Source organism: Pocillopora verrucosa, chromosome 7 (genome assembly GCF_036669915.1).
Source record: "Pocillopora verrucosa isolate sample1 chromosome 7, ASM3666991v2, whole genome shotgun sequence".
Lineage (NCBI taxonomy): Eukaryota > Metazoa > Cnidaria > Anthozoa > Scleractinia > Pocilloporidae > Pocillopora > Pocillopora verrucosa.
This window is the reverse complement of record NC_089318.1, coordinates 15,511,498-15,532,798: the sequence shown is the minus strand read 5'-3', so window position 1 is coordinate 15,532,798 and position 21,301 is coordinate 15,511,498. Positions and strand designations below refer to the sequence as shown.

Here is a 21,301-nt window from a genome sequence, read left to right as displayed (position 1 = left end):
GAGCATGCTTCATATTCCTATTGTGCACGCTCATGATGTCAGCAAACAAATCCCTCAAGAAAAAAAATTTTCCTTCGGGTTGAAAATGTTATAAAACATTTGGTTCCTAGGTCAGCTGTGCATTCATTGAGATATGAAGCACTTGGGAAGTGTGGAGAGCGCTCAAGAAGCTAGAGTTGCTTGAGGCTATGCCTCGAGCAACTCTTACACATCTTTCGTGCTCTCCAAGCTTCCCGCATGCTTCATATCTCGATGAACACACACTGACATATGAACCAATTGTTAATTGAAACTGATGTTTGCAATGCAAGCATCCTCCTCTATTGAAAAGTAATTTCTGGTGAAGCCAAATGAACCAGCAATTATAGTCTGGAATTTGGGTTTTATTAGCTTAGTAACAAAAATGATCGTTCTCAGATCTTCACAGGAAGAAAGTTAGATAGCCTGTTATAATAACACCATTTTTAATGTTCCACCCGATAATTATAATACTTCTTCCTTTAGTGAACAAGCATGTGCTGTTTGTGGAGCAAAAAGTCAAAAAGGGGAAGTGATGGCCCATGGGAACCCATTGTAAGAATTGCTGACAGATGTACAGTTACTATTTAAATACAAGTTCAATCCAAAGGAATATTCAGAAATGGAGTAAGGAAGGACATTGATAAATTAAACAAAAGTGAAGTGCAGATGGTGACAGAGAAAGGAAAGTTGAGAGTATTCATGGACTTGACAATAATTAATTTTCCACCAGATTGGAATTGCATTCTATGTTTCATACTTGGGTACATTCACCCTTTACAGCATGAAGTGTAACAAATTCATAGTGCATTATGTAACTTCTTCATGTCCAGTTCTCTATGAGGCTCAAGGGTGTAACATGTGAATTAAGGAAACAAGACAACTAAATGAGGAAGGAAATTTACAGGAAGAAGTGTTATTTTTATTATTAAAGATTTTTATTGCTTCTTTATCATCACATGAAATATTCTTTGCATAACACCCAATAAAATTGCTTGTGATTTCTTTTAACCCTTTAACTCCCAGAAGTGATAAAAATGTTAAGTCTCCCTACAACATCCATACACCATTCAGCAAACAGGTAAAGAGAATATTCAAACTTATCAGGTAGAAGTTTTTATTTTGATTCAACATCAAATTCTCACTGTGTATTTACAAGGAAATGTATTGGAGATTGGTTGGAGAGTTAAAAAGCAAATCTTGGGAGTTTAAGGGTTTGAGTACAAAGGTAGTTGATGGATCAGAATATACCCAGCCAATGGCAATCTCACAAGTAACCTTGCGGATATTTGTCACTATTAACATTACTACTGATGGTCATTTTCTGATATTTACTGTACAAGAATTCAATTCCTAATGTAAATAATAAACATATATCAGTAAAGGAAGACAAAAGTTATTAGATACTTTTTCCATTATTGTCCATTCTCAAACAAAATATTACTGACCAACAGCGTTTAATTGGTTTGTTGTGCCAGATAACAGGGTTTTTTTTAGAAGGTATCAAGGTTAAAGCTTGCTCACTAGTAGCTTACACAAAAGCAGTAACAGGCAACAGTGAGTCACCATATTGGTTACAACATGCTTAATCTTTCCTTAAATTCTGTCTACAAGAAAAATTACAGTTACTTGTTGGTGTAGCACAAAACTTATACCTCGCTTAAATGCTATGCATCAGCACACCAAATATCTTCATTTCTCCAATTTTTTTAATCCACAATAACAGTGTGCTTGTAAATATGCAAGTTGATTACTTGTATTTATAAAGGAATTATCATAACAATAGCAGTGATCAATCTATGCAACAAAAAGGAGTGGAGCCTTAAATTATAGCACAAACTTCATATTTGGGGCCAACAATTACACAAAGCTGTAACATTACAGAGACGTAGTTGTCCTTTGACTCTCAGGAGTGATCAACATGTAACTTCTCCTTATAACATCCATACATTATCCAGCAAACAGGTAATGAGAATACTCAAACTTATTGGGTAGAAACTGTTATCTTGATCTAACACCAAATTCTCAGAACTAATTTAAAGGAAATGTCTAGCAGCAATAGGAGAGAATTAACAATCAGATCATGAAAATTACAGGGTTAACTTCAGTTCTTACAATGGACTTGCAACCCATCTGTTTTGTATAATACTCTTCAGTTTGTTCCTAACACTCCTAAATGTAGTGTTCTTGTTTCATTCATATTACACCTAAGACAGGTATATTTGGAGTCATTCACATGACAATAATTTTAAAAAATAGTAATATTTTTAATTTAAGATTTGTTGAAAGTAGCTAAAAGTTTTATGTTGAGGATATTCTGTCCCTTGAAACAGTGTTGCTAAACAGAGAGGGTGGCAGTTCTTTTTTAGTAGGATAGCTAGACTGTGTACCCACAGCTAACACAGTTGCTCTGGCAATTTCACCAGATCTCCTAACAACCTCGTCAAAAGGGAGGTCCTTGAATTTTGCCATGTAAAATGCAAGAGCCCCAATGAATGCATCTCCAGCTCCCTAAACAAGACCAAAAAAAAAATGTCAAGGGTGCAACTTGCAGTGAAAATGGACATTATAAATTAAAGGAACTGCAAAATGAGGGTGTTACACACTGAAGACTAGAGAATTCTACAACTACCACATGAAAAAGGAACAAAAATTTCAAGGATCTGAGCTCGTTTCTATTCAGAGACAGAGAATATATATTCCAGTTTATATAAAGTGTTCTCCTGTTAACAAATTTCTCAATGAAACCTCTGAAAATAAGAATTTGACTCTAACATACCCATTGATTGTATTTGGTTGGTTAAAATCCAAGATAAAACACATCAGTTCCATATCTATCAGAAGTGCACATACTCTTGATTGCTAAGCAAACTCTCCTTATCGAAACGTTATAAAATGTAAAGAGAACAGAAGGCAGAACATGTTTATTGATGGTAGGGCGTAAACACTGACTACTTCTGGAAAGTTCCTGGTACAAAAGTTTTGAATATTCAGCATTACCGTGGTATCCACAGGTTCCACTGCTGTAACAGGAATGTGTTTGGGCATGCGGTTTTCCTTAGTTCCAATAACAGAGCCTTTATTGCCAAGTGTGATAACTGCCCTACGAGCCCCTCTCTCCAATATCATGATGACAGCCTTCTCTGCATCTTCTATAGTTTTTACTGATAATCCTGTTAGAAGTTCAGCCTGCAACAGAAGTTACTGCTAATGAGGTCTTAGTCGCAAAGTACATGAGATGAGAGGTGGGGGAACTGATGTCTTGCATGCTGGAGTCCATATCAAAACTTCTGGCTAGGAAACCTAGCCCGGATCAGCAGGAGTTCTCAGCAAGACACTATATTCTCACTGTGTGCATGCTCTCCACTAAAGTTGAGTGTAGAAGGATGCCTGCAAACAGTCCCAAGGATTCTATTGTTTTTAAGCTTGAATTAAATTAAAGGAACTGCACAGTCCCAAGGATTCTATTGTTTTTAAGCTTGACAATGTAGCAAGGCAAACAGGAGGTCAGGTGGCAAAAAAAAAGCATTTTTTTTTTGTTTCATTTCATCCTTCCCTCCCCCTTGCAACATGATCATGCTCCTTGCAAAAATTAACCCCTAACTGCAGGTTAGAAACAAGATGGAATCCTTGGGGTATAACCATCTCTACCTTTTACAAAACAAACAGTAAAGCCATGGGGGAAAAAGAAGAACACCATCAAATTAAAGTGCACTATTAAAAATAGAAAGCTGCACTAAACAGGAGTACCTTTTTAGGTTAAGACTATGTAGAACTGAAGACAAGTAATGTCTCCTACAGATCAAACTTACATAAAAATAACATAGCAGACAGTAAGGAGAATGACTAGTGAGGTCTTGGAAGTGAACGGATTTAATGTCAATAAAAATTTTGTTTTGAGTTATTCAAATGCCTTGTGACTTGCACAACATTACCTGAAATTCTAACATGACACTTGGAAATGATAAAATCATGCACTACCTTTCTGCAATCTACAATTTAGACTTGATATTTTTTATCATTATTATTACCTCACTTTCATTTGCACAGAATACATCACTAAGAGCATAATAAAAATAATCCAGCCATGACAGAGCTGGTGCAGGGTTGAATATTGTTTGTACTGCAAGCATAAAAAATAGCATGAAGTTAGTCACTGATAGGGGTTGATAAATATTTCAACAGGAAGAACTCCAAGACCCCTTCATCTGGCATAGTATCATTAATAACAGAGAGCATACTAAGGCTATTTAAAGTGAAGAAGTTCTTGATTATTGGGCAAAATCACCTTGTAAATACCATGGGTAATATATCAAGAACAGTATGAAGAACTTGCAAACTGATGTTAGGGTGTAGAAGGTAAAGGAGGTTGTTGCCGAGAGGTTTGACTATATGAAGGAATTTCCCACAAACTCATACTGACCTCCATTTTTCTTTGCAAGAGATAAAGTGTAGTGTGTTACTTCTGGATTAATTTCAAGCTGACAAACACAAACTGATGCTGATGATATAACAGACTTTGCTCTTTTAACATCCTCTTCTGACAGAATATCATTAGCTCCACTGACAATGACAATAGAATTTTCACCTGCAAATGCAGCATACCTTCAGTGAGGTATCTAAAGTTCTAATGTAGTGGAAAAAGGTTGTCATAAATCTTATGTATACTACATATTATTTTTAGGTAGCATTAAAGAAATAGCAGGGGCCTGATGGTCAGTGCACTGGACCCCAGGTTGATAGGCCTGGGCAAGAGACCTGGCTGGGTCAATGGGTAATAGTGAACAATGATTCCCATTGTTGGCTTTCAGTAACCTGTCAGTCAACTGTCAGCAAACAGGTTATGGACACATAACCAACACATTACTGACAGTCTGCTGACAGTGTTAAGTGGACCAAAAATTGACTGAAAACAGAGTCAATACTCTTCCAGTTGAAAACAGTAAATAGAGACATGTCGATTGCATTGTTTGTACCTATCTACTTGATTCAGTTTAAACAGTAAAACAAGCTTGTTTAACCCATCTCCTGACCTTAAGTACCAAAATTAAGTACTAAATTTAGTACCTATTTCTTATATCCTTGTTTGTACACAAAACAGTTCATTTTCTCCACTTTGTAAGTGAATAAACCAACAGGTCAAATAGCTCTAACCAAAAAAAAAACTTTCCTAAAAGGGTTTTGGAGGTAGTGCATTTAGGGAATTGGGAACTAGAAAAACTTTTCCATATGGCAGATAACTGAAATTGAACCAATTTGGGAAAGTTTTGCTAGCCAATGCAAAAGAGTAGGCAAAAGCCATAGTAACTATTGAGAGTACAGTGCAAGGTTTCTTTTTTAAATGACTTTTCCCTTTCTATGTAGTTTTAGAAGCAATAGATGGGTAAATGTTAACAATCATTTCAGTTTATGACCCACCAACAGGTTACTGACAGGTGGCCAACAGGTTGCCGAGTGTTGGCCGAGTGTTGGCCGACAGTCGGCCAAAACTTTGGCCTGAAACATAACAAAAACTGTCAGCCGACAGTTGGCCAACAGTCAGCCAACTGACAGCCGACAGTATTTTTCGGGAACTGTTCTTCACTTTTACCAGGTCAATGTGTTGTCTTCTTGGGAAGACACTTTACCCTCACAGTGCCGCTCTCCACCCAGGAGTATAAATGGGTGACAGCAAATTGTCAGGGAAGCCTGATGAAATGCTAATGAGGGGGGGAGGGGGAACCTTTTGATGGACTAGCATCCCCTCCAGGGGGGAGTAGTGATACTCCTAGTCACTTCATGTTACATGGAAACTGGGATAAGCTTTGGCTGGGTGGGCCTATAGGCTTGAGTACAGACTTAACCTTCATCATAGAAATACCATACATGGTGAAGGTTGTCAATTGTTGATCAATGCCAACCATCCATAACAAACTTGAGTCCCATGAACAGAAAGGTTAGTCTTCAGAGAGTCAATATTATTTTGCTACATCTAATGACAAGTGTTTTCAAGATGTCTATCTCAAGACTCAAGTATACAAGTAGCTTCATAATATAACTACCATTACACAAATCTAATTCAGTTACCATTTGAATTCACTGAGATAGGAGCAACTCCAGTAGCAGCCTCTTTAGTGATTCCCACATGATCTACAAGAAGGTAATAAATTAACAAAACTACAGACTGAACAAATCAGGAATTCGGTTTCCCAGCACTTGATCAACATGTTAATTCTAACTAATTCCAGGGAGAATTGAAATGATCTTGGCAACAAGTCAGTTCCAACTACTTTCTAACCATGTGCTTACCTGTGTTGACTTCGTGTTGTTTAAAATTTTCAATATATCGATGTCCAAAAGAATCATCACCAACCTAAGACAAAATCACAGAGGAAGCACTATAAAAATATAGCAAGATTTATATTTCCTTTAAAACTAAAGATTCGTGAAACTCTGTAACTACCAGGTGATCACCATTTCATTTCTCCTTTAATCACCAGTTCCTTATCTAGCCAGAAGGTGATGAGAATAGCCCAACTCCTCACCTCACTATATACCCGGTACTATTATTTTAATTTAACACTAGAATCTCTTCACTCACTCATAAAGGAATGCCACAGCTTAAAAAAGAGAATTGCTACTTTGGTTTTATGTCAAGATCCTGTTCTCCTTTCCTCATGAAACTACGTAAATAAAGTGTGCACGAGAATCTATTTTGAATCACTTCTTTAACCATCTTTTACCATTTGACCCTTTAACTCCCAGAGGTGATAAACATGTAGCTTCTCCCTATAATATCCTTATACTATGCTATCATTGCAAGATTCCTGCCTGTTAAAAACTTTAGCTACATCCCTGCAGATAGCCTAACAGATAAAAGTAAGAATTTCCTTCTGTCAGTAAATTTAAGTAGACAAATGGCTGTGTTGACAACTGTGCAATTATAAATATTAAAAGATTGTGTTTCAATAATTAAAGCAAAATTAGATTATCTTCTGAAATGTTTACTCTAGATTGATCACCAGATTCATTGTGGGAACAAAAATAATATTTTAAATACACCAACACTGAGTAGGTCGTGCCACTTTCTTATCCCATTTAAATACACATCAACAAAGGGTTGAATTACAACCACAGGAAGCCTCCGTAAACAGCCTAGATTCCAAAGGAAGAGCTTTTCAAAATTTCACTCTTTTGTTAGAGATTAGGGAAATAAATTAAAACATTTCAAACAAGGATCGATTACACTGATTTCAAATATTTGTCACCTAAACGCTAAACACTGAAAATGATTAAATTTGGTGGAAAGGACTTTAGCATAGTCATCTCTGTTATAACGAACATTCTTTCTGCCTTAACTGTCAACTTCATTGACACTCAAGCAACAAGGCAAACATTCAATGGTCCCTTTTAGAACGGAGGCACTTTAGTTCAAAGGGTACTCAATTTTTCAATTTTCCTCAGTCTGCGCGACAGCTGCTCGGCTGGAGCTAAAACATTTGCATTTTAAATGAAGTGTACTCACAAAGAATCACTGACGTTTTCAAGCAATCAATTATATTACCACGATGAGAAACAGAAGATTAATGACTGAAGCCAAAGGAAACAGCATCATTTATTGATCAGTTGTGAAAGAAATGTTTCTTCAATGTACAATTTTTATTTTGCACAACACAGTTTCTGTAACGTATCGTATAAACAAATGACTTATCCCAGAGTTACTTTGTAGCTTTGATACAAACAGCATTTGAATATAAATACTAAGTATGGCTTCACAAACCGGTTTATCTATGGCAAGGAATTTGGAAAAAAGAAAGATTAACGCATTGTGCGGTTTTGATTTCTGGCTATTTACAAATTTATCGCACTAATTCCCAATTATTTCCGAGTTGAGATGCACGATTCGAGCTATGTTACAAAATTTAACTTATACATTCGATTTACTGGTACTTTAAATAACACCTAGTCATTTTAAATCATACCTTTTTCTAGAACACTTTTTAGTGTTTGATATAAAGAGCTTGAATGCGAAACATTCAAGCGCATAACTTCACCCGATCCGTAATATTATAAGCAAGAACTCAAGCCAAGTCAGATTGAAATCTACATAGATATTGATCCGCTCATTTTAATTACAAGGTATATACTAAACACACAAATGCTATTGAATGGAAAAATGTACCGCACAATACCCGATGATCAGGGAAATCACTTCCTGGCATTCTTATCAACATTTTATGTAAAACAGCACAGTTAACAAAACGAAATTAGAAATAGGAGCCTGAATTAGAGAAACACACACAGCACTATTTTAACGTGCGCCGAGCGTGTTAGCTCACCGGCGCGTACAACTTTATTTTGACTGCATCTTGCATATTCATAAATCAAATATTGCATTCATCTTCGTCAGGAAGATAAATATATTGTACTCACTTTGGCAACCATTGCAGTTTTAGCCCCTAGCCGAGCTGCCATCACACACTGATTCGCACCTTTTCCTCCAAACCCCATCACAAACTTATCACCATGAATGGTTTCGCCAGCTTTAGGGAGCCGAGGAACATAGCTAGAAAAAAAGCAAGATCGACTCAGTTAAATAAATTAACAATCCACGTAGCTATTCATGAACATTCTAACGTCTCCTCATATCCAACCTCACGAGATCTGTCATGCAAGAGCCAACAACCACCACATCAAACTTCTTTGCCTCTCCCGCCATTTTAACAGCGGGTCAGACAAGCGGGTCCTGAAGCAAGTCTTGTAAGTCGTAACCGGAAACCCCCTAGGGACAGGAAAGGCCGAGGCGAGAGGACTGAGGTTGACCGGAACTAATATTTTCCAATATGAAACCGCTGATACTGTGACTGCGGTCGTCTATATTGCATTTGCAAAGGAGTTGAGTTGGAGAGAATCCGAGAATTTTATGTATTGAGGATTTGATTCTGAGTGTTTGATATGAAATGAGAGACGGATAATGCCTTTGTTTGACGTTATTGGACTTGGAGCAGAAAAGCACGCGGTTGTTATTGACATCGGGGCCGCCTATACGAAGTAAGAAAGGTTCATGTATTGCAAACATTGTGAAAAGTTGGGTGTTAATGTCGTTAACCTTGCTAGCGCTAGCCAATTTTGGTAGAAATCAGCTGTTGAAATTTATCGCAATAGACATATTTTAATCTTTTTTTTTACTTGTTTGTTATCTCATTTATCAACCTTTTGTAGATCTAGTTTGAGAAGGTACTCGGTAATACCGGTAGTTTTGGGCAGTGTTCCTCTTGATGTCTTCAGTGATCGAAGATGATTCTTTCCCATAACAAACGATCAATTAGTTTTCCAGTAGTGTTTCATCACCACTTGCAAGACATGCCATTCGGGTATAAAAAGAAAAAGATACGTTTTACTTCATTTTGTCTTCAAAATTTAGGTAAAAACGTATCTAAAGTTCACCTAAATCCGATTTTATTCTTTTAATCCTTCAGATGTGGTTTTGCCTCAGAAACAAGTCCTCGTCATATCATTCGAAGTGTCATTACGCACACAATAAATGGAGAGGTATCTACTTATACTAATCTGTGTTGGAAGACACTGTCTCCCATTACATGATCAACATTCTATAATTTCTTTGTAAATCGATTGAGAGATTTGAAAGAATTTGGTGTTGTATGCATGAAACATCACCTATTGGTATATTGCAGGAAGATGTATTAATTAATAAATACTAGGAGTTGTTAAAGGGTCAGCTGGTAAATAAATGGTAGAAGACATAGTGGCCCAACTGTTAAGGACTGGACTCTGGGTCCAGAGGCGCAGGTTTCAGAACCAGACTAAGTCATTTTGTTGCATGCTTGAGACACCCTACCCTCACAGTGTCACTCCCCACCTTGGAGTGGATCATTGGATACCAGTGGATTGTGTAAAAAAACAAAAACTAAAAACATGCAGGGGTGGGTGGAGGGAGACCTGGAATAGACTGGTATTTTATCCTGGGAGATAATTAGGCAAGGGATTATTAGTTGACCCAGTACCAAAGTTTCTGAACCAACATCATAAGAATTATACAGAAGACATTAAAGAGAATTACTGATAGAATGTCATGAGTGAAAGAGTTAAAATGAATGCCTTTCCAGTAAGTTTAATGCCTAACTTGTGGTATGGTATCGAATTTGCTCTTTTTTCCTCCTTTTGTTAAGACGGAAACTGTGAATGTTGTCAGTCATGAACAAGACAAAAGGCCAGATGAATTATATGCTATCCTTAGAGACTTTCTTCATCAAGTTTATTTCAGGTATGGTAAGGTTGTGTGTAAAACACACGTTATAGAAACTGGTTTTCCTGTAGGAGTGATTTTCCTAACATTTTAAAAAAAAAACTTGATTTGTCTATCAAATGTACCTTTCCATGAATTAAAAATTAGCTCTACACAGCTCAAGATAATTATAGCACCCAATGACAACCAACTGCAAAAAGTTTTGACAAAGAAGAAAATCAGTGGTCTGTATTGTGTTGTGAGGGATGCAGCAAATTTAATAATGCTGATCATAGTATTATTACTTCTAAGTGTAAGGGAAGGGACTTGCAAAATAGTTTCCAGTTAATAAGTCCTCTGTCTGATCATTGACATTTTCAGGTACCTTCTTGTCAACCCACGAGACAGACGAGTTGTTATTTGTGAGTCTGTGCTTTGCTCTACACTTTGGAGAAATACCATCGCCAAGGTCCTTTTCAAGCACTTTGAGGTGATGCATACATAAAAAAAATTTTTTCTGATTAAAAATAAGTACGGGAAGCCTATATTTCAATATATGTAAGACTCAACTGAACCAGAAAGTGTCATTCTTATTAATAATAAACATTTGACGTTATCCTTCGATAGCATGCTAGTCAGACAGATGGTTCAGGCCTTGAGCTACTGTATTATTTTTCATTCCCTGACAATGCCAGAGGCCGCTAAAAGCTTGGGAACAAAAAGGAATACAGTGACTTGAAGCCTCAATCCAGTCCCCTCATTTAGTACTTAACATTTCTCTTAACAATTCCAAATTATTACAATTTCACCGACAGGTGCCTTCAGTACTGTTTGCACCCCATCACCTTTTAGCGCTCTTTACCCTCGGAATACCATCAGGACTAGTCTTGGACTGTGGCTTTACAGAGACCATTGTTTTACCAATATCCTTTTCAGTAAATGTATCATTGCATATGGGATTACCGGTAACCCTTAACCCTTTATACCCTGACATCAGTATATATATTCTTCATACTGTTTTCTTTACATTTCATAAGGTGCTGACAAGGAGAATTTGTTAATCAAATCAAGAGAATATTTAGTTGGTGATCATTTCTGTTATTTTTGTGACCTAACTGTTTGATGCAGGGGTTATACAGTTGGGAGAAATGAGATGCAATACCCTCACATCAATATATATATATATATATATATATTTTCCATACTGCTCCTTTCCTATGGTACTGACAAAGAGAATTCTAAATCTCAAGCTTCTCTAGTTTGCAGCCATTTTCTTTATTTTCCTAACCTTGATGTTTGATTCAGCAGCAATGATGTAAAGAGATATTATATCCTGGTTACTTTTAGGGATTAAAGGGTCAAGGTAAAAAGAGGATTGCAAAATTGTTCATCATTATTTTCTCTCTCTTTTTAGGTGATAAACTAGTATTGGATTTTATTTTCAGAACAATCTTGAATATGTTATGCTAGACAATAACCAGTGGTGCATTATCGTGTTAACAGTCTTGTCATTTAGTGAATGTAATGATTGAATGACCCGAATAGATCCACTTAAATTTATTTGCATTGGATGTTAGACTACTTATTACTTCCTTGACTCAGTTGATTCTGGTGTTACATTTGTGAGGGGACGGCTATTCTCAAAGCTGTAGAAACAATCCCTCTTGGATCAAGGGCTATTCACAAGTGAGTAAATGTTCATTTGTATTCCACATGGTTTTCTGTGTGTAATTGTAACTAATGTTATTATTGAAGCTGGATTGAAAAAAACACAACACTGTGATCAAGTAGTCTTCAAACCTTGACCTTTTGATATGGAGCACCTTACGCTAAGTTTGAGTTTATTGCACATCCCAAATCTCTTTTTTTGCCAAATTTACATAAATCCATGCAGCTATGTTTTGCCCCTTTTGATAACAGGCATCTGGAGGAACAGCTGATGGAGAGAAGTCTGGTACAATTAGAAAATGGAATAAAGCCTTTGTCATCTGTTATGAGTAAGCTTGAGACACTGCAGTTTGGTCACTCCTCTTGGCCTAATTCTAAGAGTTTATTCTATAGCACACCATTGGTTGATGACTGTGTAGAAAGTAGTCATTTGCCTGACTAAGGCCAACAGTAAATAGCAGGACTGAGACGGCAAAATCTACAACTCTTTATTGTGAGAGGACAACTTAAACATTCGTTATCAAGGCAGTCAGTTGAAGCTTGTGAATTAGCTCAAACATTAACTGTTTCAATCTTTCATTTGCAAATTTTTTACTAAAATAACATGGATTGAGCATGTAAACCTATCATGAACATTCACATATTTAATATGAATTAAAATTGATCACACTAGCTTAATGCAAATTTACCTCTATTTCCTCCAGGTTTTATAAACTTAGTTGTTACATAAATCTAAATTGGCTGCTGTGGAGAGTTTCTGAACCTGAAATTTCCAGCGTTAGCCCTTCATTATTCATGCTGAGATAGCAGTAAAGCTGAAATGGCAGGTTAACCCTTTAATTCCCATGAGTGGCCATTAGACATAATAATTTTTCTCCTGGTATCAAATGAATATAACATCAAGCAGACAAGTGATGAGAATAAAGAAAAGTATCAATTAGAGGATAATACATTGATCCAATACCAAATTCTCCAAACTAACATCACAAGAACTGTATGGCAGACAGTGAGGAGAATTATTAACAAGATCTTGGGAGTTAAAGGGCTAAGAAACACTCTGCAGTGGCCAATTAGCATCATCAACTCATTTGATAAAGCCAAATTATCTTGTAATACTCACCCCACTAACACAGCAACACTGTTTCTTACCCCTTTCTTTAAAAATGTATCAAACAGATGTCTTTTAGTGCCTCTAAAGCTGAGTATGTTTTGTATGTTTTCCCAGATTCTCTTGGAACAGAAACCCTAGAGGACATTAAAGGTAAGATAAGCAAATCTTCATTTAATATGATTGGTATTCCTCTGTATCAGGTAGTTTTGGTAAATTTGTGGCAGCAGTGAAATAAGGTTATAGTTTGTGGTGGAAGTGTTGTCTGTCGTTTGAGCAACTGGGGCTTGTGGACTTCAGAATGATCCTGCTTTACACTTTGAAAAGCAAGACTCTTTTCTCTCACATTGCTTTTCCCCCCAGAAGTATATATTCAGATGTAGAAATGGAAAAATTTTCAGTAGCACCCTTATGTTTGAGGATAACATAAGTCATACCAGCATCCCATGGCTCACTAGCAAGGTTGCTATGGAAACCAGGATATATGAACCAGTCTCATATGTAGTCTTACCTGTATATACCCTGTAGAATTACAGTTAAACTTTTTTTTAATTAATAATATTTTTCTGAGCAGACAAGGCCATAACTGTCTCATCATTGTTTATTAGTACGTACTTGCTTTGTGGCACCAAAGTTCAGTGGACCAGAAGGAGAGCCACGCCCTGCCTCTCAGGTGCCAAAGGTTGACTATCCTCTTGATGGAGGAAGGATTATCAGAATTGAAGGTCAAATCAGGTAAAATGATAAGAGAAATAAAATAACTGAAAAGGTCTCCAAACTTAAGGAAAATTTTGGTAAAACATTTTCCCTAAGGTAAAAATTTAGAGGGAACTATTTACACAAACACAGTCTTCAAACTTTTGAAATTAGTGCCATGATTTTAAGTCACAGATGCCAACAAAGCTTCCTATCAGTATACAAATTGATATCACCTTTCAAAGGCTTGTCAACAACTGAAATGTTGTTACTGCATTGTGAGCTAGGAAACATTTATGTAAAGGGATGATTTTGTTTCTTTTGCAGAGAACAGACTTTTGATATTTTGTTTGATGGGGATGAGGAAGGAAAATCTATTGCAACATGTCTGTTGGATTCAATACTTAAGGTACACTGGATACCATAATCATTATTTAATTATTAATTGATATTTCATTCTTTCCTTTTTTCTTTTATTCACTCATCAGTTTACTTCATTCATTCTTAATTTTATTTGTTCTTAATCCTTTTATGATCATTATTTCTTTCACTACAATTTCAATGATTTAAAATTGTCAACTTTTGTTCTGCAGTGCCCTATTGACACAAGGAAGCAGTTAGCAGAGAATATAGTCCTTGTTGGTGGAACTGTAATGACCCCAGGATTCAAGTAAGCTAAACTTCTCAGTGTATTGTAACAATTGTCTGTGTGGCACACTTCTCCACTCAAAAGTCTGAAAGATTTTTTGTTAATTATGAAATTATGAGATGTTGTGTTTCTTTTCTTTTCTTTTCTTTTTTTTAACTCACTGCTTGTTATATATTAATTATGTATATATGCTCATGGGTAAGACTTGATTCAGGCAGTAACATGTAAACTCTGCTTGCAAATATTGAATTTTAAGGGGATTAAAAAATCTGGTTTGAGTTTTATTATGAGCATGATTTGGACAATCATGTATCTTGCACATCTATGTGATAATTTAATATTTTAAATTCCAAAATCATGTTTCTTATTGGCTGCAATCATTAATCTTGCAAAATTTTGTGTAAAATATGCTCATATCATGAGAGAGTTTATCCTTTAAGAGTGACTAGCATCTAATCCCTCCCTACAATGTCATGCCTGAATCACTTATTTAGGTCACAAGAGTAAAGGAAATGTTCAACTAAGTCTAATAAAAGTAGCTCCTGATTGTGAAACAAATTCTACCTGTAAGCACCTTAGGAGATGTAATCTGAACAGTATAGAGAACATGCAAACAAATGTTGGAGTGAAGCTAGGGTTAAAAAGTCCATCAGATTCTTTTGAATGTAGGATTTCAAAACTTTTTTCACTTTTGGCAATTGGCTTGTAATAATAATTATGTTTATTTTAACATGTAGACATCGTCTGTTGCAAGAAATTTACTGTTTACTTCAATCACCTCGATACAAAGAGAACTTATTTATGAAAACAATCAAAATGCATCAGATACCTGTTACTGCCAACTGTACATCATGGCTTGGAGGTAGGCCTGTGTTCTGTTTTGTTTTGTTTTTTCTCTCTTTTTCACTCTCATTATTGACATAATTTTATAAGTTTCCACTGTTTTTGGAGGAAGCGGTGACTTATTGGTCAGAGCAGTGGATACAAGGTAAAATTATAAAATGCTTGGGGTGTATCCTTTGCAATGGATGTACATTCATCTAGTCAGGAGTAGTGCTACTCCTCACCACTTCATGGGAAGGAAACCAGGATAAGCTTGGGCTGAGTGGGCCACTTGGCTTGTGTATCTACTTTATGATACCTTAGGGTAATTTAGTATTATCAACCCAGTTGACAATGTAAATTGGCCACTGTAAAGAGTTTAACCTTTTAACTCCCATGAGTGACAAGACAGAATTTCTCCTTACAATACCAATACAATATCAACCAGATAAGTAATGAGAATAAAGAAAACTATCAATTTGGGGATAATTATTTGATCCAAATCGAAATTCTGTGAACTAACATTATAAGAATTGTATGGTTGACAGTAAGGAGAGTTACAAATTGGATCTGGGAGTTGACGGGTTGAAACTCTTTACAGTGGCCAATTTACATTATAACCCAATTGATAATACTAAATTTCTGTTATACTCTCCCACCAACATAGCACTACAGTTTCTTAAGAAACTTACACCCTTTATTCATTCATTTTTACTTACCTTAGTCATTTGCACAGAGTCATTCTCAGAACTTTACAATTGTGTCACATACTGGTGTTTAGTTCCTCTTGTTCCTTCCAACTCTAATTTGTTATGGACATGCTAGTTGACAAAGAGCCAGATTGTGAATGTGCCACTGTTAAAAACCAGTGAGGTTAGAAAGCCTGCATCACAGAGTAGGTGGACAGAAACGATGATTTGTATTGAATTTCTTCATGTCTAGTTTGAACATAGGTATAGGCCATGGATCTAAGTATGTAGTTTGTATACAGTTTCTTTCTTCTTATGTACTGTTCACATCTTTTAACCTTAGACATTTTCCAGTATACAGTATTTGGATCAATATCAGTATCTGGGCAACGGCCCACCTACCCCTCCCCTAGCCCAACATTAACCTTAACTTGTTGTCAATTGACTGTTGTTGAGTTAGGGGAGGGGTAGGTGGGCAGTTGCCCAGATACTGATATTGATCCCAGTATTTTTGTGATGAATACAACTCCTTTTGTTGAATTCAAGCCAACACTCAGCATTATCAAGGCATTTCTGTTTTCTCTTTTACTATCACTTTAAGAGTAACACTGTTCTTCCAGGTGCGATATTTGGTGCTCTTGAAGTCCTGGCTGACCGTTCAGTAACTAAGGAACGATACAATCAAGATAACAAGATCCCAGATTGGGCCTCCTGTGAAGAACAAACTGTTGACAATGCTCCCATTTTAGAGGAACGCCTTGAAAGACCAGTTCTGTCACGTCGTCAGACAAGTGGCATCACCAGCACCCTCAGTAATATTAGCAGCTCCCTGTCAAGCCGACTTCTCAGTGGCAGCAGTAGAAGCCCCTTAGCATCGAGTTTACTTCAAAGAGCAGGAGGATCCCCTACTTCAGGGGCATCATCCAGTATAAAAGAAAGTGACAAAGAAACTCAAAAAGAAGAAAAAAAGGGTTGAATATTTTGGCTGCAATAATTTATTGTATGGGGATGTAACCTTTAGAAATTTTTGACCCATTTGTCTCTTAGTACAGTTAAATTTCACTGTATGCTGCCCTATTAGCAACCTTCCCTTGGACCCAGAAGGGTCCAAGAGACAAGAGGGGGAGACAACTTTCTTTAACCTTCTAACTCTCCTCTCCATCTGCTACACATTTCATTGTAAATTGGTGAGGAGAATTTGGGTGTTCATACAAGATAACTTCTACAAGATATGTTTGAGTATTCTCAGTACCTGTCTACTGGATGAAGTGTGGATTTTATATGGAGCAGTTGTATGGTAATCACTTTTGGGAGTTAAAAGGCTAAGGATGGATGTCATGAACCAACACTTTTACTTAAAAATTAGCATGGTCTCCTGTTAAGCTCGAGGGATCATGAATATGCAGTTGACTTTTTAGAGTATGCTCTGTTTGGTTTACTGCAGCTTTAAACAAATCTGACCAGTGGACAGTTAATATCTAAAAATTAAGTGTAGCTAATACAGGTGGCTCTGGAGCCTTTTTCACTCACTGCACTTTTGTGTCATGTGCATAACAAAGACAAATGGGTCCTGACTCAAAGTCAAATGACTGCATTTAACCACTACAGTTTTTTATATTAATTTATTACTCAAATAACACCTAGTAGTTACCTTGAGCAAATGTTAAACACAGATTAGAACATATAAATCAGAATTCTTTGATTTTCGCTCAATTTCAGAGGTTTCAAAATGTTTTAAAGTGGGCATCAGACTCTGCAAAAGTAGGTGTCTGTGAAAAGTTCATTAATTGCCAAAAGGTAATTTTTTTAACTGGATAATTGGCAACATCTTGTCAAGAAGCTGACAAAACTCTAGTGGTTGCTGGCTTGTTTTAAAACCCCTGGAAATTGAACAACTTGGGTGGCTTTAATATTTCCATGTTTTACATACAGTATATGGGGAAAAGTATTATATGGGCATAAGGAGCAGTGAAGCCCAAGGAAAACAGGCTAATTTCCTGAGAGTTCTTAGGTGGTTCCTTAGTCATATTACCTCACCTAGCAGGCAACAAAAGTCAATCTGAAATTTTGGGGACAGAGGGAAATCAATGTAAAAGCCTTTTATGATACAGTGAGCTGTCCTTTATGTCTTCTGGACATCAAGCAGTCCTTATGATGTAGTATTGTTTTTGAAAGGAAATAAAGTAGGACTGGGCATGGAAAGAGGAATGTGTCATTTGAGAGACAGTCACTTAGAAAATAAATAGAGTCAAACCTGTATTAAGCTGTCACCCGTGGGGAATGGTGCAGTAACCGCTCAATACAGGTTCCATAAAATAGGGGTATTATAAAGAAATAATGAAAAACATCACTTCATGTACAAAAACTTGCTCAAAAACATTACCAAGTTTAACACTGACTTAAGGAGATACCATAAATATGGATTAAATTCTACTTGATAGATAATTCCTAGTTCTATTTGAGTGGTTCTGCTTTAACCCTTCAACTCCCAAGATCTCAGTAGTAATTCTCCTTACTACCTGCCATATAATTCTTGTGATGTTAGTTCAGAGAATTTGGTACTGGATCAACTAATTATCCCCAAATTGATATTTTTCTTTATTCTCATTACTTATCTGGTTGATATACTATTCATATTGTAAGGAGAAATTTTTATTTTCGTCACTCATGGAAGTTAAAGGCCTAAGTGATATATAGGGAGAAGAAAACAAAAACCATCCGTTGGAACTCGGTAATGGGTGACACAATCACTCAATACAGGCAACTGCTTAATAGATGTGAAAATTAAAGTTACTTTCATGAAGGGGTAAAAATTTTGGGACTTTGACAACCAACCACTTAATACTGGGTGGCAGCTTAATACAGTGCACCTCAATACAGGTTAACACCAATGTACCAGACTAGGTGCATACACAGTACATTACAAGTTCCAGATTTAATCTCTTGTGATTCTTCATAAAACAATAGTATCTTCTTTTTCTTGCCACAAACTGCTTACAACAGAGTGTGAATCTGGGTTTTTTCTGAGTAGTTGACTTCTTGCCTGTCATAAAAGACTGATGACTTATTGCAAGCAAGTCATTGTTATACTTAAAAAGTAGTTGCTGTAAGATTACTACCACATCATATGATTGCCACACAAGATCTTTTGTGTGATATCCTTCCCTGCCACCATCATTCCCTTCTTGAGCTTCTAGTCTCACAAGGTTCACACAATATCAAGCATAGTGTGACTATCTAGTTACAAGCTGTACATCATCTGGGTTGTCTCTAAGCCTTAGCTGCCAGTGAGATTGGACAATTGAAAGGGCAGTCACCTCTGAGGTTACCCACTTCCAGTCACTTTCTATTGAATGCAATCTCTGAGCTGCCTTTCCTGAAGTTTCAGCTGGCAGGCTAATTTCTTGACTACAGCCCTGCATCTTAGTCTTGATGATAACAAGTCCATCAAGAGTGCCTCACATTGTTATACTCTGACAGCCACAAAAGGATGACACAAAGTGTATTTTGAATTTGTGACTGTGACGTTATCTTAAATCAGCTTCAATCAACATGCTCTCTAGAAGAACTTCATTCTCATCGTTTAAGAGTGGCTCATGTAACCATAGTGACAGATATACCATCAGTTCATCTCTGTTCTTACAATGAGTAAATTCCATTACTAGTCTCTCCTTCAAAGAAAGTTCTTTGGTATATGAATCAAGAAGTATCTTTGATGCATCACCTGAGGAAAAAAAATAATTATTGAGTGCCTTTAATTCCCAGAGGTGATTAACATGTAAATTCTCCCTAGACAACCCATAGATTATCCAGCAAACAGGTAACGGGAATACTGAAACTTATCAGGTAAAAGTTGTTATCTTGATCTAACACCAAATTCTTGCAATTAATTATCTAGGAAATGTGCAGCAATTAAAGAGGAACACTCACAGAATTCCTCAATAGTCCAGGTGCTGAAGATTCGATCATCAGAGCTTTCCCCCTTTCTTTGAAGAGCCTTCAGGTTTCCTATGGCATGGAAATTCTGATCTAAGGATTTCATCTTAGTCCATAAATCAGCCTATAGGGTAGGAGAAGAGTAAAGGTCTTCAGTCTCTAACTGAAGGAGTCACAACTGCTTTTTAGAGCAAAGGTTAACACCTGTACACGCCACTCACGACTTGAAGTAAATACTGGTGATACTCGTCAGAGCTCACAGGAACACAAATATGCAGGTAATTACTAGGTATTTTTTATTTGCATCAGATTTCCTAAGAGGATAGTGTAAGTTATCTTAACCAGTCATGAAGCTCACTAAAGCACACCTGTTGTATTCTTACAACAGCCACTGAAAAACTCCCCTATAGGTAACTCTGCTGTATAATGTACATGTGGATAGCTTCATTCAATGCATTAGGCAGAACTCATTTGATCACAGTTGACCAGAATTCACCTGATGGTTGACCCATAGGCATCTGATGGTAGATGACACTCTATTGATAGTAACTCTATGTCAAGGCTCAATCTACAGCTGTGGGGTGTTTTGGTGCATGCGTCATCCCCTTTGGGCTAACAAAAACACCCATGGTTAGAGACTGGGCTGAGCCAGTATCATCTGATGATAATTTTATCCCATGTGGCAGAAATGTCTTTCAAGACATTGCCTGATTATCAGTAGTGTGTTAATGACTATCGGCCACCCATCAACCAACTTATTTATCTGTGGTTCTTATCAAATCCACTGAACTTGGCTTCTAATAGTTGTCAAATAGGCCAGATGGACTATTCTCGAATCAAGGGTATTTAAAACTTGTGATGACATTCAACAACTAACACCTCATTATTTTTTTTTTATTTTACTTACCAAAGAATCATAAATTCGTGATAGTTCTTGAGAGGTGTTCATAATTTCATCATGTAACTTAAAATCAGAGTCGTGGTCAACTGGTGAAACTGTAGTGTTGTCGTCCATCGAGCTGTATCTATTAACCCAAAAATTCCCAGCAGTCGCCATAAGTAAATCGATCGAAATGAAGGCAAATAAATGACGGAAGTTTACATAAGTTGTAAGAAACTTGATGTCACATACTCTTTTTGAAGTTGTAAGTTCACCAGCTTGTTAGCCAGAGACAATCCCGCTTCCTTCAGTTTTGACCAATTTTTAGCGTTTTCATGCCAGCTGGCACAACAATCTCTAACCTTTCTAGCAACATCTGACAGGTTTCTACTGGGAGATGATCTTGGAGATGGTGAATTTGAAATACTTGTCTTCTTGGATGGCGTTTTGGGAGTTTTAGGAGACTTAACCCTTTTAGGCGAAGCGGCCGCCATGTTAAAATTAAATGTCGAGGAAAGCTGGGTTCTATTGGTCGCTAGGAAACGGAGGCTCGTAAGTTGATTACTAGCAACGAGGACTTTATTTACATAGCAACACCAATAGCGTGTAA

At 36.7% G+C, this 21,301-nt stretch overlaps 3 protein-coding genes across 3 annotated transcripts; 1 reads left to right on the top strand and 2 right to left on the bottom strand.

Moving 5' to 3' along the window:
* Positions 1-918: 918 nt before the first annotated feature.
* LOC131788365 (ribokinase-like) lies at positions 919-8,781 on the bottom strand. Its single transcript, XM_059105447.2, has 8 exons — positions 8,652-8,781; positions 8,431-8,563; positions 6,307-6,370; positions 6,085-6,147; positions 4,442-4,606; positions 4,050-4,141; positions 3,019-3,207; positions 919-2,529 (listed from the first exon to the last, which is right to left on the bottom strand). The coding sequence occupies exons 1-8, from the start codon at positions 8,714-8,716 to the stop codon at positions 2,320-2,322; spliced, it is 981 nt and encodes a 326-aa protein (XP_058961430.2). The 5' UTR covers positions 8,717-8,781; the 3' UTR covers positions 919-2,319.
* A 102-nt stretch (positions 8,782-8,883) lies between these two features.
* LOC131788357 (actin-related protein 10-like) lies at positions 8,884-18,077 on the top strand. The gene is made up of 13 exons (XM_066169807.1): positions 8,884-9,048; positions 9,477-9,549; positions 10,188-10,282; positions 10,625-10,733; positions 11,059-11,168; positions 11,864-11,929; positions 12,164-12,240; positions 13,137-13,172; positions 13,628-13,754; positions 14,043-14,124; positions 14,309-14,385; positions 15,102-15,226; positions 16,496-18,077. The coding sequence occupies exons 1-13, from the start codon at positions 8,972-8,974 to the stop codon at positions 16,849-16,851; spliced, it is 1,410 nt and encodes a 469-aa protein (XP_066025904.1). The 5' UTR covers positions 8,884-8,971; the 3' UTR covers positions 16,852-18,077.
* Positions 18,078-18,291: 214 nt separating this feature from the next.
* On the bottom strand, positions 18,292-21,185 carry LOC131788358 (cyclin-dependent kinase 2-interacting protein). Its single transcript, XM_059105441.2, has 4 exons — positions 20,944-21,185; positions 20,719-20,836; positions 19,806-19,935; positions 18,292-19,599 (listed from the first exon to the last, which is right to left on the bottom strand). The coding sequence occupies exons 1-4, from the start codon at positions 21,183-21,185 to the stop codon at positions 19,403-19,405; spliced, it is 687 nt and encodes a 228-aa protein (XP_058961424.2). The 3' UTR covers positions 18,292-19,402.
* Positions 21,186-21,301: the final 116 nt, after the last annotated feature.

What these genes read in the sequence shown, in the direction of transcription:
- LOC131788357 (XM_066169807.1), top strand. Translation starts at nt 8,972, where the DNA reads ATGCCTTTGTTTGACGTTATTGGACTTGGAGCAGAAAAGCACGCGGTT. An exon ending in ATCGGGGCCGCCTATACGAA is followed by an intron (nt 9,049 to 9,476) that starts GTAAGAAAGGTT and finishes TTAATCCTTCAG; the next exon opens with ATGTGGTTTTGCCTCAGAAA. An exon ending in AGAATTGAAGGTCAAATCAG is followed by an intron (nt 13,755 to 14,042) that starts GTAAAATGATAA and finishes TTTCTTTTGCAG; the next exon opens with AGAACAGACTTTTGATATTT.
- LOC131788365 (XM_059105447.2), bottom strand. Translation starts at nt 8,716, where the DNA reads ATGGCGGGAGAGGCAAAGAAGTTTGATGTGGTGGTTGTTGGCTCTTGC. An exon ending in ACAACACGAAGTCAACACAG is followed by an intron (nt 6,148 to 6,306) that starts GTAAGCACATGG and finishes ACCTTCTTGTAG; the next exon opens with ATCATGTGGGAATCACTAAA. An exon ending in TCTTGCAAAGAAAAATGGAG is followed by an intron (nt 4,142 to 4,441) that starts GTCAGTATGAGT and finishes TTATGCTTGCAG; the next exon opens with TACAAACAATATTCAACCCT.
- LOC131788358 (XM_059105441.2), bottom strand. Translation starts at nt 21,185, where the DNA reads ATGGCGGCCGCTTCGCCTAAAAGGGTTAAGTCTCCTAAAACTCCCAAA. An exon ending in CACGAATTTATGATTCTTTG is followed by an intron (nt 19,936 to 20,718) that starts GTAAGTAAAATA and finishes CCTACCCTATAG; the next exon opens with GCTGATTTATGGACTAAGAT. An exon ending in CTGGACTATTGAGGAATTCT is followed by an intron (nt 19,600 to 19,805) that starts GTGAGTGTTCCT and finishes TTTTTTCCTCAG; the next exon opens with GTGATGCATCAAAGATACTT.